Source organism: Acyrthosiphon pisum, chromosome X (assembly GCF_005508785.2).
Source record: "Acyrthosiphon pisum isolate AL4f chromosome X, pea_aphid_22Mar2018_4r6ur, whole genome shotgun sequence".
Classification (NCBI taxonomy): Eukaryota; Metazoa; Arthropoda; class Insecta; order Hemiptera; family Aphididae; genus Acyrthosiphon; species Acyrthosiphon pisum.
The window spans coordinates 87,130,792-87,149,442 of record NC_042493.1 but is presented as its reverse complement, the minus strand read 5'-3'; the positions used below and the strand labels follow the sequence as shown (position 1 = coordinate 87,149,442).

At 27.8% G+C, this 18,651-nt stretch overlaps 1 protein-coding gene across 1 annotated transcript in view; it reads right to left on the bottom strand.

Moving 5' to 3' along the window:
• The window catches only part of LOC100162697 (limbic system-associated membrane protein-like), a 590,312-nt gene that overhangs the window by 3,542 nt on the left and 568,119 nt on the right, over positions 1-18,651 (bottom strand). The window contains exons 7-9 of the mRNA XM_029490819.1: positions 16,490-16,664; positions 6,671-6,846; positions 453-639 (exon numbers count right to left, since the gene is read on the bottom strand). Of these exons, the coding sequence (XP_029346679.1) occupies positions 453-639; positions 6,671-6,846; positions 16,490-16,664 (538 nt within the window). The remainder of the gene's footprint in view (positions 1-452; positions 640-6,670; positions 6,847-16,489; positions 16,665-18,651) is intronic.

Genomic DNA, 18,651 nt, shown 5'->3' with positions numbered 1-18,651 from the left:
TATATAATATGTAAGTACCTAATGCATTTAATATTGTTATTTAAAATGCTCGAGGGTAAATTAAGTTTAGGATCAACACAAATGTTCCTACGAATCATATTACCGGGGATGTGTTTTGTATTAATTATAATTTATAGTACACAAATTATGATAAATGTAATATAATGACAACATTTCAGTGTTCAGTAATCAAATGGAAATATGGAATTGTATCTTTTCATTTATTTCTAGATCAAAAGTGATTGTATGTTGTCAATGATGAGTGTCGGACATCGAAGTCACGGGTTTTAGGTGTAAAAGAAATAATTAATTAACTAGAGGTGATTAATATATAAATATTAAATGTATGTTTTGACTTTTGAGGATTTCGGAACCAACATAAATGTCGGAAAACGCACAGTCTCTATAAGAGTTTCTAATCAACATGGTTGACAAAAAAAACAAAAATTTACCGTTCTTTGTGCTGGTGGTGAAGAAGAAAGATTGGGAAACTTCGCTCCAACCATAGCGGTTTCTGGATTGAACGGTTGCCTCGTATTTGGTGCCGGGGTCCAAGTCTCGGATGGTTTCAGTCCGGCTCTTTTCCAATTGGTCGGTGGATGCAGGGTTAAGCAACAGTTCTGTCCAATCATCGTTCCACTAAAATATGAAAATCACAATTGGACTTAGGTATTTTACAATATTAGGACGTAAAGCTGGGAAAACGTACGTAATATTACTTATTAGGTATATATTTCACCGCGGTATAATAAAATATACCTATGTAAATCGTACTTTCTCTTACACAGTATTCAGTATCAGTGGCGTAATTAGGAATTTGGTTTGGGGGGGGGGGGATAATGGGATATACTTTTTAGCAAACATGAATGGTCATTATCAATACTTTGATCAAAATGTTAGCAGTAAAAAAAGTTTTTTTGGTGAGATCTATCCCCCTAATCTCCCCTAATTAAGCCCCTGTTCAGTATACCTAGGTACCCATTATCTTAAATGGTACATAAAGTATTTTTGTGGTGTATGGTTTACTTCGTCCTTATGATAAATATAATAAGCATATAGTATTAAGATTCGATGTCGGGTTGAGTTACATTTGTTTTGAACAAGAAACAATGGATGTACCTACACATAAACTTGTATTCAGATAAAAACGATGAAGTACTGAAGAAATCTTAGTAAATCATAGCCCGACAATTCATATTTTTTTATGTTTCAAATTGTATTTTATACTCTTATTACACGAGATAATCCGTAACAGTGCATTATGTTTTGTATTATTATTTATGCCATGAAACAAAAACAATATAGCCGTGTATACAAATTGTAAATTATTTGAGTCTTAGTGTTTTTGAAAATCAAAAAAAAGATCTCGCTGCGATTATGTTACTAGATAAACGCTAATTATTTTTATGATGCTACTCGGCGTAGTCTGTATAATACGCGTACACAGACAAATTGAATTATTCTTTCTCGTTATTACAAAAAGTTGAAAAATACGGTCTCGATGGTTATATTATTATAAACGGCACAGTGTTAAAATTAATATTGTAGTTTATGTTTGTAACCAATACTTGTATAAAAACCATTAGATTTGTTGCATAATGCACCGGAAGAAAAAAAATACTCTGTGGAGATTTTTAAAGTAGTATATATTATACGATGTTCTTAACAACAACGTATGATTATAAGAATATTATACGATTTTAAGAATACGATGGCTATTATTTTCTAGTACATGATTTTAACCTTCGAATATGTGTATAGGTGTATATATTATATGTACCCATGATACTTGACAGGACAATGGGAAGTAGTTTTCTACTTCTAAGTTAATGTTATATTATTTTGATGCGACCGCTTTTTAGAGGTGACCGTTAACGGAAGTTTCACTTAATAGAATATCAATAGTCTATATGGTTTATAATAATTATATAGAGATATCGATAAAAATAAAAACCAACTATTATAATACCTAATATTTTATGGTACCTATAATCTATATAATATACACTAACAGTCAGCAATTTCACGCTCCATAACTAAAGCTTCGGCCTTTGTTGCCGCTTCGCACATATAACATTCAAAATCTTGGTTAAAAGTACAGGCCAAGTTAGGTCACTGCAAGAAATTTAATCCTCACGATAAATTCCCGATTTCCCTATCAAGCAAATTGCATTGATGTAATCTTCCAGGTATATGTTTAAAACGATTCAATGATTATATCGAAAGCGCATTGATTCCGTTATTAAATTACGACTTTTGTATGCGAGTTACTTGGTTTACACAATTTATACCTAACGTATAAGCTTGTAAAATTATAAAACTGATCCCTTTATTAGTAAATTTCATTATATTTGTATAATATGGATTAAGAATGATATTGTAAAATTTCGTATTTAAATAGAACTTATTATTAGTGTGTTTTAAAGTTCGACCTTGTAATTACATACATAATTAAAAATTCCAAAAGCCGCATTCTTTATAAACGAGATTTATTCAAAAAACTGCATCCAAACATAAAATAATATATTGTATATTTTACTAAAATCGAAATTTAATTTGATGATTAAAATAAAAAGTTGAATGTCATTTGGAAATTTAATTTGATAGTGTTCTGAAACGATTGAAAAAATATTTATAATTATTACAACATTTTAATAGTCATTTTCAATAATTTGATGAACAAAAATAATAGTAACAGTTAGGTAACATTATACAAATATTATAAGACACATGCATTTTCAATCGTGTAATTAAACCAATTTAATACTCTTACGGTTAAAATGGTGATGTATTTGAACGCTTAGCCAAGTACGAATAGGCTTGGACGTGATGAACAGTGGAAAAATGTTTTGAGCTTTTGACTCAATAAGGTCGGACAACGTGCAAAAGATAAACACCGGGTTACCGCGAGAAGGGTATATATATAGGTTTAACGTGTCGCGGGGATCGACTGATATTTTAGTGGCAAAGATGTAAAAATAATCCATACATCGACGAACTACACTGAGGGGGTATAGCCGGTGCAGTGCGAGTGTCTTTATCGTTTCAGTGGATTTTTATGAGACTTCGGTGGCGCCTGCAAACATTACATTTCAATAGGTCCGCACCTCCGTCGCCACACTCGGCCATTCGTCTTTTTATAGTCTACAAACGAGTATGTATATATGACAATAATAGCTGGGGTGTGTATACCACATACACATATTATATAGACTGTCGTTTCGAGGTATATATATTATATTATATATAAAAGAAAAAAAATAATAAATAAATATAAAGAGATTCTCTTCCCGAACTCTTTGCACGTACACATTATACGCATTTGCGTCTATGCGTTATACGTAAACGCGAGCCGGCGATATAGTAATTATTATTGCGGACGATATACCCCGCCATATGCATATGTGCTGCGCCATATATATATGCGATATTTTGCTTAAATAAAACGGTTCAATTAACAGCGTGTTCCGCCGACCCCAAGAACAGTGCGGTATATACTACTGCAGTCGGCGGCGGTGGGAATAAAATCTACTCCGGGGGCGAGCGTTCATATTATGCGTTAATTTCGAATTGCCCAAATGTCATAAAACGTAAAAGCCTGGGCGCAGGGATTTGCAATTTTCAAATCGGTTTATAGCTGTGTCTACATTTACGGCTTCCATGATAATACAAGTTCATAAATTTGTCAGCCGGAACTCCCCAATTAATACCACTCTGCGAGCAACATATTTTCCGCTTTTTATTAGGGCCATTTGCGCGTTAAGTCTTCGGGGACCGATATAGACAGACGGAACGCATATACGTTTTTTCGGTGCTTATATTAATCGAAATTAATGTGTACTGTGGCAGCCGTTGCAATAATTTTTAAGAGTGTTTGGTGGCGGTGGTGGTGGACGGACTGCATGATTATGTTTGTTCGTCGAAACATGTTTCCATTACAACATCATAATAATAATGTAAATAATATAATATCATATCGATTTGGATTGACGAAACAATGTGATCGTATTGAGCCTCACTCGACAAACTATAACCATCATTTTTCAGTATACGTTTAGATTTCACCTCGAGCTTCTTATATATAAGACATTATGATATTATGCATATTGTTAATGCATTATACCATAAGTACATGCGCTTACTACAGAAAACTTACTTTTTTGATCAAAATATACCATTAAGAGCTCGGCAGTAGTATTTCAGTATTAAAAAGTAATATTAGTTCGGAAATGTTTTTACTGTAATACTGTTAATTTATTAAAGATTCTAAATGCATTTTAATTTTTACGTACCTTATACTGTTAAAGTTTTGGAAAGTCGAGAATATCAAACGAACGCGAATAAAATTTTCATGAGTTTGTTATAAGCTTTAATACAACTCTTGAACAATTATTCCTTTTATGTACATATTAGTATGAATTATGTTTTAATTTTGTGCAAACACAAATACATTTTTAGGTTTTCGGTTTGTCTATCACTTAAAATGCTAAATTGTTTATTTTATAAATTGTTCGTAATTATGACGGTAGTAGTCGATAATTTGGATAATTATAATAATTATAATCGTGTTTTCCTTTAAGGTAGGATGATTGAACACATTGTTGTTAGCTAATGGTGTTGTGATATTTCTATATATATATATATAATCCCTCTAGCACGGATGGTGACATTTATAAACCTAACATTTGTTCATAAATTGTTTAATTATTTTGTGTTTGACTAGCTTAAGCATAATAATTAACCATAGGAGGATCCCTTCATTCATCCTGAAAGTAATTGGCCATTTTGCATTTCCGTAGAAAGAATTTCGACGAATACAGCTTTCTGGTTTACAAAAACTGCAATTAATTTATTGCCGTCAGATCTTGATTTCTGCCGTGATTTGTGAGTTGATATTTTTATATTATGAAAATTCGTTTAAACCATGAAACAAACACACACTATTGCACTAAAAATTTGCATATAGGCAACAAAAATTCATAGTTATACGTAAAATAAATTCACGATAGTTATGAAAATCGCTTGCAAAATAGGTATCAATTAAATATTTATTACAGCAAATATATAATATTACATTAATAAAATAAAATAATTTTTTATAAAACTTTATGTAAAATAAAGTTTTTATATTAAAATATGTAGGTATTGTTATATAGGTAGTAGTTATCAAATTTCATAAAATCCATCAAATTTTCAATGAAAATATTAAAAAATGGTATTATAACATTTATACGCTCTAACGTCTAGATTAAATATTGTATTTGGAATGTTCATATTATGTTGATACTTATCTAGATAGATAACTGTTGTGCCAATTATTGTAGGTAAAACATTTTCTTATCTAGATAAATTGAATTTTATTGTCCTCAGTAAAATATTAATTTATCTCATGAGTAAAATACATTTTTTTTATCGAAATTTTTCTACCAGGAGACTTTATCAAATCAATAAATGTATACGTGTATACATATATCTTATTTAGTTAGAACTTTTGATACGTATTTCGGACTTTTGGTTAAAAGCGGAAGGAAAACCATAAAAAATGAATTATAAATCAAAAACGGTAAAATCACACGATTTCATCCAATTCTAGTTTTGTTATTTGTTCATAATTATAAAATTAACGATTCTTAAAAATCTTGAATTTCTCATTGAATAGATAGGTACGAAATTTATTATAGTACTTATTATGATAGATTTTTCAAATTAATTTTTTTTGCAATTTTTAATGATTTAAAGAATTTTTAAGAATTAAAGTATTTAAGTTTTAAAAAGGTAATCTTTTGATTTTAGGACATGAATATTTAAATTGAATTAAAGATCAAAAGTAGGTATGCCTCTCTCTAAGTTTAATTTAATCTCAAATTTGTATTGGAATAGCTTAAAAGGTCTAACTTATATTTTTTCCAGGTTTTTATTATTCATTTTCATACTGATACTTTATTGAAATATATTATTTAAATGATTTAAAAAAATTGATTTTTATCTGTTATAACTTACATTATTATCTAGATACAAGTGAGATTATCTTTAACTTATATAAACCTAAGTAACATTTATTTATCTTTATCTGTGCTTACATAAATATGTATACAATAATTATCTGTATCTTATCTACGTGAATTTTAGTTATACGCTATATTCTAAAAACTGGCGCTCATGTCTCAAATAAAATATGTATATCACTTATTTTGAATTGAGTGAAAAATAAATCAATGTAAAAATTATATAAAATTATAAGCTTACATCCTTCATTATAATCTATCGTCAAATTTAATTTATCCACTCAATGGTCAGTAATTATTTTTTCATTTATTCATTATTAATAAATGAATAACTCAATTGTAATGCTATCATAACATTATGAAATGCACTGCACGTTCGAGAATACAATTATAGGATTAGGTAATCTCATTTTTTTTAAACGGAATTTTGAATAGTTTTTTACTGATACTTATTAGTTATTTATCGTGAACTTTAGGCCGAGAAGAAAAGTTGTGATTATGTGCATTGTTTGTTTGTCTGTTTTTTATTTTACCTGTAAAATTGCTCGTAACTAATTTGGCCTGTACATCACTATACCTGGAGTGGGTATTATTACAACTATTTGTAAGACCCGTAGTCATTGACGTAACCGATTAAGACGATATTATTATATTGTTATACTTACTCTTCTCATGGGACGTTTATACTGGATTTCTTGGTTGCTCTTGTTTGTCTTGTCCTGACGGTATAGCACTTTGTATTCTATAATCGGGCTGTAACTTTTCACTGTCCATAACATTTCGTACGAATTTTTCGAACGGCTTTGTTTCGAGCTGGTGATGACCGCGACGTCTGGTCTTCCTGTAGACAGAAAAATGTTCAACATTTACACTTGTTTTCGTTACACATTTGAAGTAGGTATATATGCATTGTTTAGTTGTACATAATTTATTTTTTCAATTTTTATCACCGTTATATGTACCTACTAAATTCAATATTGAGGTTTGATGACAGAAATAATATTGATTAAAATTCTTAAAACAAAATATTTTTTTCTACGAAATTATTGAAACTTCTAGTTGAAGCAAAATACTTTTAAACATTATTTTGAAAAAAAAAAATGAATCATTATATTACTACGTCGTTATAGTCTTAGCGTCATATTATATATGTCTATTCTGCTTAAGTGGAAATCGAGGAGGGACTCAGTTGTTAGTCCCTGTAAAAATTTACTTAAGACTCCTAAAAATTTAGGTTAGGACCAGACCTTACGTTTTATATTTTACTAAAATTGTGGAAATTTCTGTGTAGGCTATTTATGCCTTCAAATTTCGGTATAAGAAATGTTAGCTTAATTTTGATTTTGTTTTTCATTTTCTTTAGAATATTATATTAATATGTGTAGCTAGAAATCTTGTTTAGGATGACCTGATAGTATTATTTTAACACTTCAAATTTATTTTTCTACACTTATTTGAACCACTATAATTAATATGTTATGTTCATTAAACATATTTATATGTTATATTAAAATACTCATACTTTAATACAAATTAAAAATCACTTAAACACAATAAATTAATATTTATTTATCACTTTTTAGGGCTTTTTAATTCGTTTTGGCCAAAACGCTTGCAAATTTAATCCAAAGTTCCTTATAAGTTTTTGTTAAAGAAATTTAAAAATATCTGAAAATATAGGAATACATATTTTTTTAAAAGCATTGAAAGTTCAAATTTTGGATATTTAAAGGAGAATTAACGTATTTACCGTGAGACCGTATTTACACTCTAAGGATTATAGTTATTTTGTTGTAATTTAAAAGTAAGAAATGGACCAATTTTTATGAAATTTTTGTGTGTGGTTGATGATTTTGATTCACAATTGGATCCACTAGATCCAAGCCGGGAAGGTGCTCAAACAGGGGTTTTGAGATTTACGATCGACATTTTTGCTTACAAATGGTTGCTATTGGTTATAAGCGAAATAATTAGTATAAATTAGTATTTTTTTTTTATATTATTTGTTATCCAATCATTTATCGAATCTTACTGCAGTGAATTACACCCAAAAGGAGTTGACCAACCACAATTTTTTTTAAAAGTTGTCATTTTTATGGGCAACTAAGTGCACGGGATCAGTTAGTTTGTAATAAAAAGAGAAACGTGCTTTAATTTTATAAACATCTCTTAACAGTGTACTGTGACTTTCAAATTAGCTTCAGTAATTTGCGGCTCCCAAAATTAAGATTAGTGGCCACCTCTGGTATATAATGATTTATCATTGAATTTAAATTTAACACGTATATTGACTTAGTGACTTACCCAATAAATAGGTACGCACAAAATCTACAATACAGGCATAGAAGCTCATTTCAAGTTCCCAGATTTTTTAAAATACAAAATTATAATACTTTTATAATATATTTATGCGACCATTGTCTCTGTCAAGTGTTTTGGTATGTGCTGAATGCAATTATAATGGTCAAATGGCCACTAATAAGTAATATAAAATTGTTGTTGTGTTGAGGGGTTGCCACCACGACAGCCTCTTGCTGTGGTTCTATTTATTGGCTATATTAAACAAATTATTTTTTTAAATAGTAGATTGCATAAATTTAGTATTATTTATAGTATACATTTAATATCTATTGATTAAAAATGATCAAAATTGAATGTTGAAATCTAAATTTAGCAATTCACGTAATTTAACGTAGTGGAAATAATCAATAGTCTAACATAAGTATATTTCACGATGGTGTTTGTAGAATATAAAACAAAATTTATGAATGCGTAAAAAAGTGCGAAAAACTGTATTATGGTGTTTGGATACCTTTCAAGTTGTGACTATAGTGGGTATCATAATTTAAAAATTTCCATTATTCATCACTATAAATTACAACCAAACACCACGGGACAAAATGCTGTACAAATTGGTTTTGAGATGATTGACGGTATATTATAAATAATAATGTATGTTGAAAATACGAGTCATTTCAAAGTAATAAAGTTTAAATTATTTTATGGTAGGTTTTTAATATTTCTGTTATTGTTTGGTACATTGTAAAATTCCAAACAATTTTCTAGAGAACCTTTTTAATGATTGTAAGTATAAAAATAAAACACAATTATTTAATCATGTACGCAAACGAATTTTAAGTAGGTATAAAATGCTACGGGAATTTAAGCAGACATTTTATTGCAAAACTATATAAAGTTATGCATTATTGTTTATAAATGTTACTCATTCAAACATAGTACTTTAAAGTATGTAATTTCAAATATTGATAACTACTTATAATATATAGAGCTATAACATTTATATCTAATAGAAAGTATTTTGAATATTGATAATAGATGAATTTAATAACTTTACGATGGGAGAGCGTGAACAGAGTCTTTAAAATTAATCACGTATTTATTTGGAAAATATTAACTTTATAGAAATGATTATTCCATATTTTTAATTTTATACCCATACTAAAATATTTTTATAAAAATGTTTATGTACAAATATTTTGAGAATTGAACAAATATATTTTTATTCATTAGCGTTTAAAGTTTAAATGAGTAATAATAATAATACACCAGAAGTGTACTTGCCACTTCACTCCTCAAACAATAAATAACTCCTTAAATAATTATAGTAAAAATGTATTATTTCTTCGATATGCTATATTTGTATGTTAAAAGTTCATAAAATATTCAGACTATGGTACAGATTTTTAAATTAAAAAAATTTATACGTTGATATTTAATAATAAAAAGTTAATAGTGGTTTCTCCAACAAATTCATAAGGGCAGTGGCGTATTTTCTATGTTTTTTTGGGGGGTGTCCAGATAATATAGGTATATACTTATTTGTTAATTGGTTGCAATATTTCTCTGTTTTACATCTACTACCACTAAGTTCATAATATACTCATCAAATATTGTAATGAAACGTTTTTTATTTATTTAATTAAAAGTAACAATTTTTATGTAATTTAAGTCATACATATATAAAATACCTACTGTATATCTGAAATAATTAAATAATACAAACATTGTATTTTCTAGGTCATAATAGTTTTACAATTAAAAATTCATAATGGATGATTCTAAGTCTAACGCTCATGTGAATAGGTGATCCTAGTCTTAATACTTTAATAACAAAGCAATGAGAAAAAATGACTCAAAAATATTACGATTCTTTATAATTTAGATAAGGAATATTATATAATATGCATATTATTAGTTTAAAAAATACTTAATTATAATGTTTAATTTACGAATTATGTGCACTTGTGAAAAATAAATATTAGGCATAAATAATATAGGTACTCCTTACCAATGACAATAATATGATAATATTACTACCTATTTCACTGTATATTTTATCTGCCTTGTTTCTTCGACGACGATTAAATCAAAAATGATTCAAATTCAATTGATAAATAATAATATGTTTTAAAGTAAATATACAATATGGACATTTAAGATCCAACGTATTATTTTATTAAAAAAAAAAACATTGTAATATACACAAATTCCCGCTGGAAAAACAAGTAACACAGACACATGAAGGCACGGAGCCGCAAGATAAAAATATAAATTGCATGTATACTGTAATAGGATAATAGTCACGTAATATTATTTAAACATATTAATATACATTATTTAGTACCTATATAGTTATGATCATCGGTCACAATAATTTAATAATTATTACTATGTATATTTTTTTTTTTATATTCGATGCCAGTGGTGCTATAAGAATAACAGTTTTATAAATAATTAAAAATATAATAGGGTAATAAGTACATTATTTAAAACTAAATTTATTTTCTTTCCTAATTAGTTTAGGCCTATATATAATATTAAAATAGTTCATAACGAACCATATATTTTTGTTTGTCAAATTCCCTTTAAAATGTATCAAAATTAAAGATTTAATTTTTTTTTTGGATTGGGGGGGGGGACACCGTGGACACCCCCCTCAAAATACGCCACTGCATAATGGTGAAAAAAATAAGGCTTAACACAAATTGTTAGAATTTTCAGAGTTAATATATTTTTAAATATTGTAGTTTTATTGCTTAAATGATTGCTTTATATATTATATTACATTATACCGGCACGTCACGACAATTGCGTAAACATTTGTTGAAGTTAATTTTCTGTCGTTAAATAACTATGCAATTGGGCTGAGTGAAGTTTCTTTGACAATAACGAGAATTTAATTAATTTAACAAGAAAAAAAACTGCTTGGTGTAAAACTATTGGCATTGGCGACTTTAACTAAAAAAATGTAACTTTAAATTGTCTAGGTAATTAAACTGGCGTTGAGGGACTTTCGTACAATATAATACATGACAAGAACGTTGCAGACAGGTTAGGCGGCTGACGAACGTGAGGTGTGGTAGGAAACAGTTGAAATTCAATTTCGAGTGTTGTCGTGTTACATTGTGTGTAGGGCCTGTCGAGTGAAACGAAAACAAATAACTGAGATGTTCCCGAAGTTTCTGTTAGGTCTTAGGTACATATACGGCACCAATTAACGTGACATTACAGCTGGAAACGTAACTTTTTAAATGTATGGTGTGAAGCCAAACGCTGTTTCGAATAATTTTAATATGACCTGGTATTTTTTAATAATTAATACAAATAATTTGAACAGATATGCGACTATAAGTTAATATTAGGATAAAATAGTATTTGTACTTTGTACTAACGGATATTATTTAGTGTATTTTTCATTTGTATAAATTGAGTATAAAAGTAACATTTTGGTACCTAAATATAAAATAGTAAGATGCTATGTAAATTTACTTGGATTATTCTCATTTTGTACGTGTAAAATAACAACATTTGTTACGATTTAAAAATTTAAAATATTTAAAATTACTATAAACGTCAAATTGCAAATTTAAACTTTTCACATATAGTATATTTAAAAATAATGGCTTTGTACAAAGCAGTGGAAATCGTACACTACAAGTTATTTGTCTACACACATTTCATATAAGTGGAGTTTGATTCAATTTTTTTTTTTAGATTTAGTTATTTGTTATTACTCAATCATTCACAGTCTACGTCATGACTGAAGGTAAAAATAATTCTGATATCATAATTTTCTTAATATGTATATAAGGTCTGTAAATACTTTATCGAGAATATTTATTAATTAATAGTTGTTAGTTATTAAAAAGTAAAAAACCAATAATATGTATGACAATTTTCGAGTATATGTGATTGAAAAAATAGTTCTACAATATTTTTTCACATAAAATTCATTTTTACTTTTCAAATAATTCCTTCTATAGATAAGTAACATTAAGTGTTGTATTTTAAGTACATATTTAAATTTTGATTTGTATTAATTTATCAAACATTAAAATGTTTTTTTAAATATACGGTATTAGTATATTAATAAAATGCCGATTTTAAAATTGTCTTCAACTATTAAGCTCTGATATTTATACTTAGTTAATAGTAAATGAAGTATTTAGTTATCATCTTTAAGTGTTTAGAAAAAAGAAAAATATTGACATGAAAAATCACTGAAAGGTATAATTTTATTATACGGACTTTTATTTAACGTTGAAAATATAAAACAGTCGTACAATACAAAATATTAACCAAAGTTTATCTAGGTAATGTATTACTGTATTAGTCATAAGTGTATATTTTGAAAGTTTAATAAGAAAGTAGGACATACGGAGTTATATTAGACAAACCGCTTTAATGACGTTATTGCTAGTCACAAAATTTTGGTTTGTTACAAGCTGTTCGCGTAATCACGTGTCTAAGAAGTATTTCAGTTTTAGAATTGAAGAATAATATTGTAATTCAATACGTTTGTAATTAAAATACTAAAAATTAATTGCATGTAGGTTGGATCGGTTAGTATTACCCCAGGTTAATGACGTTCAATCACAGACAAATCGAACAGACTATTTGAATTTCGTTTGAACCGTTTACGATTCCCATACTAATGAAAGTTATCGATCGATGATTGTTAATTTGTGCGATGGACCGTTTTATTTTAAGCTTGGTGCATCAAAGGAAATTCGAATAATTTTAATAGAGTGACAAGACGCATTTCTCGTAAAATGAAAACAATACTATACTGTTATCAAATATATACCTTTCATAATAATTATTAATCAACATTGTACCTACGTAATATTATTTTGTGAAATAATTTATTATAATATGAAAATTTCCTAAGGACCGTCGTTTAACTTTTTTTAATTTGTTGAGTTGTATAAATTATCAAAGTCGTACAGTAGAGTTTGCTATTTGTTTAAGACAAAGTTTTTTATTGTATAACTGCTAAAGAATTGTATGCATAAAAATTATTTAATGGTTTTCTTATCAAACATATTTGGCTATAATTACAATATTTTCGAATACTATATTGTTTAGAAGTTACAAAATACAACTGAATAATAATGTAGATAAACATATGTATTTTTATTTTTAAGTTTAATTTGTATACTTTAGTTATTCGAATAATATTATGTAAATGTAATCATCTGTTGATTAACTAACCAAATTTTAAATTTGCATAATTCTTTTCAGAGTAAAACATTTTGTACAAATAATTTGATTACGTATTTGGTTTTAGTTGGATTATTTTTGCTTTTTATCATCAATTCAAGATTTGAGTATGTTTTTTATGAATAACACTTAAAATATCAAAATAAGAGAATAAAAAAAATAAACATATTTTATTAATATTACATAGTACCTAATTTATATAATTCAGTATTAATATTCATTCACAATATTATAATATATATTTATGCAATTTAAAAACGACAACAATAATATTTTTATTTAGAACCAACACTGATAATTTTGATTTGCATACACTTTAATAATATGAATAAATAAATTATATTCATGGCGATTTCACAACAACGTATATTTAACGGCTGAAGTACTTACTGATGAAAAACTAAAATATATAGGTAATCGGTTAGGTTCATACTAAAATCTAACATTATAATAAATGGTTGATTTGTGAAAATATTTTTAAATATACATCAAATCAACAGATGTATGTGATATCATCACATTCAATAATAGTACCTAGACGTATGAGTTTTATAAATTACATAGATACTTAGGGTAGGTACTACTGGTACTAGATTTGATTTTGGTATTAATATTATTTTTAAAACTTTGCGTTAAAGATATAAGTATTGATACTCCAATGTTTATAGCGTATTAATTTGTAGTAATACTCTGCTCTCACTTGCTTGTTATTAATTTATTGTAAATTTATTATCATAATCTATTTCGCGTTTCCTTGTAATTAATTTTTATGTAATTCATGTTTCCATAATTCGAACAGTGTAGGTATAGGTAGTTATATTCGTTTGACAAATTATTAACCAAATGTAAATCGGAAGTACACTACAGTTTGTAGTTTTTACTTATTAGTATCTCATGTGTTTGATCTAAATTTCTATAAAACCATATTATCATAGGTATATATTTTATTCTAGTCAACTCTTATTGGGAAAGTTTACCAAAATGTTGTAATTTAAAAATCTAAAACTCATAAATATTATAGAGTACATTACAATGTTATTATTTATTAATTATTCCCTAATAAATAATTACTACTTATTATTTTTTTAAATAGCTAAGAACCCAACGGTTTGATTGTTAAATTAAGTACCTATCTAATTAAAAATGAATTCATTTAAATTAATCATGATTATAGAACTGCAGTTCTATAATTTATTTCTCTCTTTAGAATTTTTCAATTCTTTACATTTTATTAATAAGCGATGTTGTTGCCAAATCTCTAAGATAATATTACCTATCCATACATTTGGGGCCCGGGATCATTGAAATTCGGTAAAAATGTTGAAGATTTATTCATTGCATCGATTTAACATTAAATTATTTTTGCTTTAATTACGAATATAATATGTAGTTCATAACGAAACGTGCAGATTAACAAGGGATTAATATTTGCCACGTGCTATGGAACTAATAAAATAGTCTGCGCGACATTACGTCAAACCATTTTTTTACATTTGATCCGTCGCATTATCATTCTAGATGCATTTTAAGCCGGCATAGTGCAGCACGTATGGAAAAAGACAATTTGTCATAGCTAGAAACGTCGACAAAATAATCCACTTATTTTTAACCTGACACTAATTACAATTTATACAACGCATGGTTCGTTGTCAAAAGCTATTTTCCTAATGATATTTCGCGGACATTATATTGGTTATGTTTCTGTACATATTTAATTATTCGCATACACCAATGTGTAAATTATTATTGTAAGTACACTGTGTTTGCTGCGCACGATGATTTTATGTATCTAAGTTAAAGTTCATAGATTATCTCTCATAATTAGGGTTACGGGTAAAACAAAATACATACTTATAAATTATGTTAATATATATTAATATTTATGTACATTATATAAATATGTACGATGTGCTGCTATTTTAAGTAGATCATTCAATTCCACAGAATGGTGGGATTCCACTTGACTTATTCTTGAGTGGGAATGTGTCTCAATATATAGTTTTAGACTTGAATAAAAATAATTTATTTTATTCATTATTAAAATTAAATATCCCATGAATTATTTCAAAAAAATTAATTTCATTACATATTAAAAAATAATATAACATGCATCGTATGTAGGTGAATTACATTTTTTATAATACCACTTATTCTATAAATACTATACAAATAACATTACGATATGTGACGGTTAAAAGATATAGCCAATAATACCTACCTAGGAACATACATTTTTTGTACCGATGTGACGATGTACCTACTAATCACAAATAGATTGGTTGGTTTTCATGTTGAGTATACTACGTAGGTACCTATAGGTAGTATACCTAACCTAACCTATAGTTAGTCATAGTCTTATTGTCTTATTTTTTTCTTTAATCGGGGACCGAGGCAAGGCTGCTTTCGTACATCATATTACTTTGCCCCATTTGCATTTATTCACACTATTCTTATTCCTATTAGATTACTGGAAACGTTATTGTGTTATATATAGGAAGTATACACAACTATCATTACAAGATTTATTTTGTTTTTTAATTACAGTAAAAATTAGTTAATATTATATAAATGTATACGCAATATTTGTTAATTACCTACTAACCATAGACATTTATTTAATATTTATACTATTTATAATGAGAACGAGCTTATGATACATTTGATATGCAATAAATTTAAAAATACTACAATAAATGAATATAAATTAAATCTTATTCTATATTTAAGTCACCGAGATTATCTAAACAGAATCGTAATTTCATTAAAAATAAATATTCATTAATTCAAATATCTGAAAAATAATAAATAAAACATTTCAATTGAGATAGAACTAAGTAAAATATAAAAGAGTTTTTGGATATTCATTAAAAGTGAATCGTTTATGTATTAACAATGTACGTGCAATAAACTATACTTGGACGTTTACGATTTAATACGATTTCATTATGAGTTATATTTACCAGTCACTTCGATGGATCGTTTGCTTTTGCCAAGTCCATTATCGGCCACACAAGAATAATTGCCAAAATCGGTCTTTTGCACTTTTCTCAAGCGTAAAGTGTATCGGTTGCCTCTGACGTCGGTAATCCGCCATTCGGTCATGTCCAACTGTAACGTGTCTCTATACCACAAAACCTGAAAAATTACAAGAAAAATCGTAAGACGTGAAATATTATTTCATACGTGCGAATGTAATATAAATATTATCGCGAAGTAAATTGCTCGCTAAATGCCAATCACACTATACATGTTCTATGAAATGGTGTGTATGTGTGAGTGTGCAATCTTTGATCTTCACCAATTTTGGTTTATCTGTCTGTTTATTAGTTACGTCATTATAATGCCAATATAATACTAATATACGCCCCCCTATATACGCCATATCGAATTCATATAATGAGCCGTGATTAAAACGAAAAATGAGATCATATTAACGGAATGGTTAATATTATGTAAATTAACATTATTTTATGATAGTATCTAACAAGTTAAACATTTTTATTTTTTTTTCAGGCATATATTTTATTTTTATTTTTTTTATTTTTTTTATCCCGCGGCAACTTAGGCCATTGGGAGAGGGGAGGTACTGTGAGTTTTAGAACGGTAGGTGAGTGTTATACGTGGGTGTATTTTGGCAGAATTTCGAATGGGGCACCCGTAAGTTTCTGCCATGCCTCGGGGTGACTTGCCCGGAGAAAAATGCCGCCCAGTGGCCGAGAATCGAAACCGCGACCGGCAGCGCCGCAGCCGACGCGTTAGACCGTTCACCCACCTCGTCCCCCAGGCAAATATTATAATATATCCAATATAGACACCTAGTGGCGCACAAAGGGCTATAGACCCCCTCCCAAAATATAATTTTTATATTAGAATATACATTATAACAAGATAGTTTTTTGTCACAAATACATTGCAATGATGGATGATGATGTTTTTTCATATTGATTATTATGTGTAGAATAACTTTAATTAATACATAAATTAATTAACTAATACACATGACACCTATGGTTTGTAATAATTGCCGATCAATTATTTCGTTGAAAATTATTTTTAGATTTATAGAAAAAAATTATCATTAAAAACTAGTTGTTGGGTATTGTGTATTTGTGTGTAAGGAAAGTTGGAAAAATCGTAATCCCCCCCCCCCCAAAAAAAAATCCTGAATGCGTTCTTTAGCCATCAAACTAAATGCGACCTAGTTTAAATATCAGAAAACTAAATTTTTTTTTGTCAGCTGAAAATTAGTATTTTGTAAAAATATGGCTATAATATAATGCCTACAACTAAGTATATAATAATATATAATATTATTTTATATGGCTTTATTGTTGAATTTGACTATTGTTTGTACATTTTGTTGTAACTTTTTGCGTTCAATCGTTCCTCCCGTGATTCTGTCATTCAAATACCTAATTGTTTTTATTAAGGTTATCTTATTATTTGGTTTTTGTTCGATAATTAAAAAGGTTTAGACAGTTGGGCTACTATGTATCTAAATTTTTAACATCTCTGCAGTATTGGCGTAATCTATATTTGATGTATAACATATATAAGAGATGTCTCATCATGTTTGTCAACGCAAATAGTTGGTTTATTTAACGACTCGCAAGAGGCCAATTTCAATGGTTTATTTTTCTAAAATATTTTTAAGTTAAATTATTTATTTTCACTTAAAATTCAATTAGTAATGTCTAATGAACTATAAAATATATGAATTAGGTATCTATACTATGCTTTTGAATAAAATTTTAACTTCATAGCTCTATATGAATCATTATTAAAAATGGATGACTGAATCAGGTCCTTTCAGACCCGAACTTATTATGTTTGGATGGTGATAGTGATTTTTTAAAAAAAGTTTTTACATAAGGATTTAAGTTAAACAAAATTATTTTTAGTTTTAACTGATTATCAATTGAACTATTGTATCTAGAAAAACATTTACCGTCAAATTGAAGGAATCATTTTTTGATATATTTTGGATCAAAATGGTCGTTGCTATATTACAATTAGGTAAATAGCGAAAACTTCATGCTATTATAATGGCAGTTGGGATTGAAAGACCCGAAATCAGACCTTTAAATTGGTTATTTAATTTTTTTAAATTTTTTAAATTATA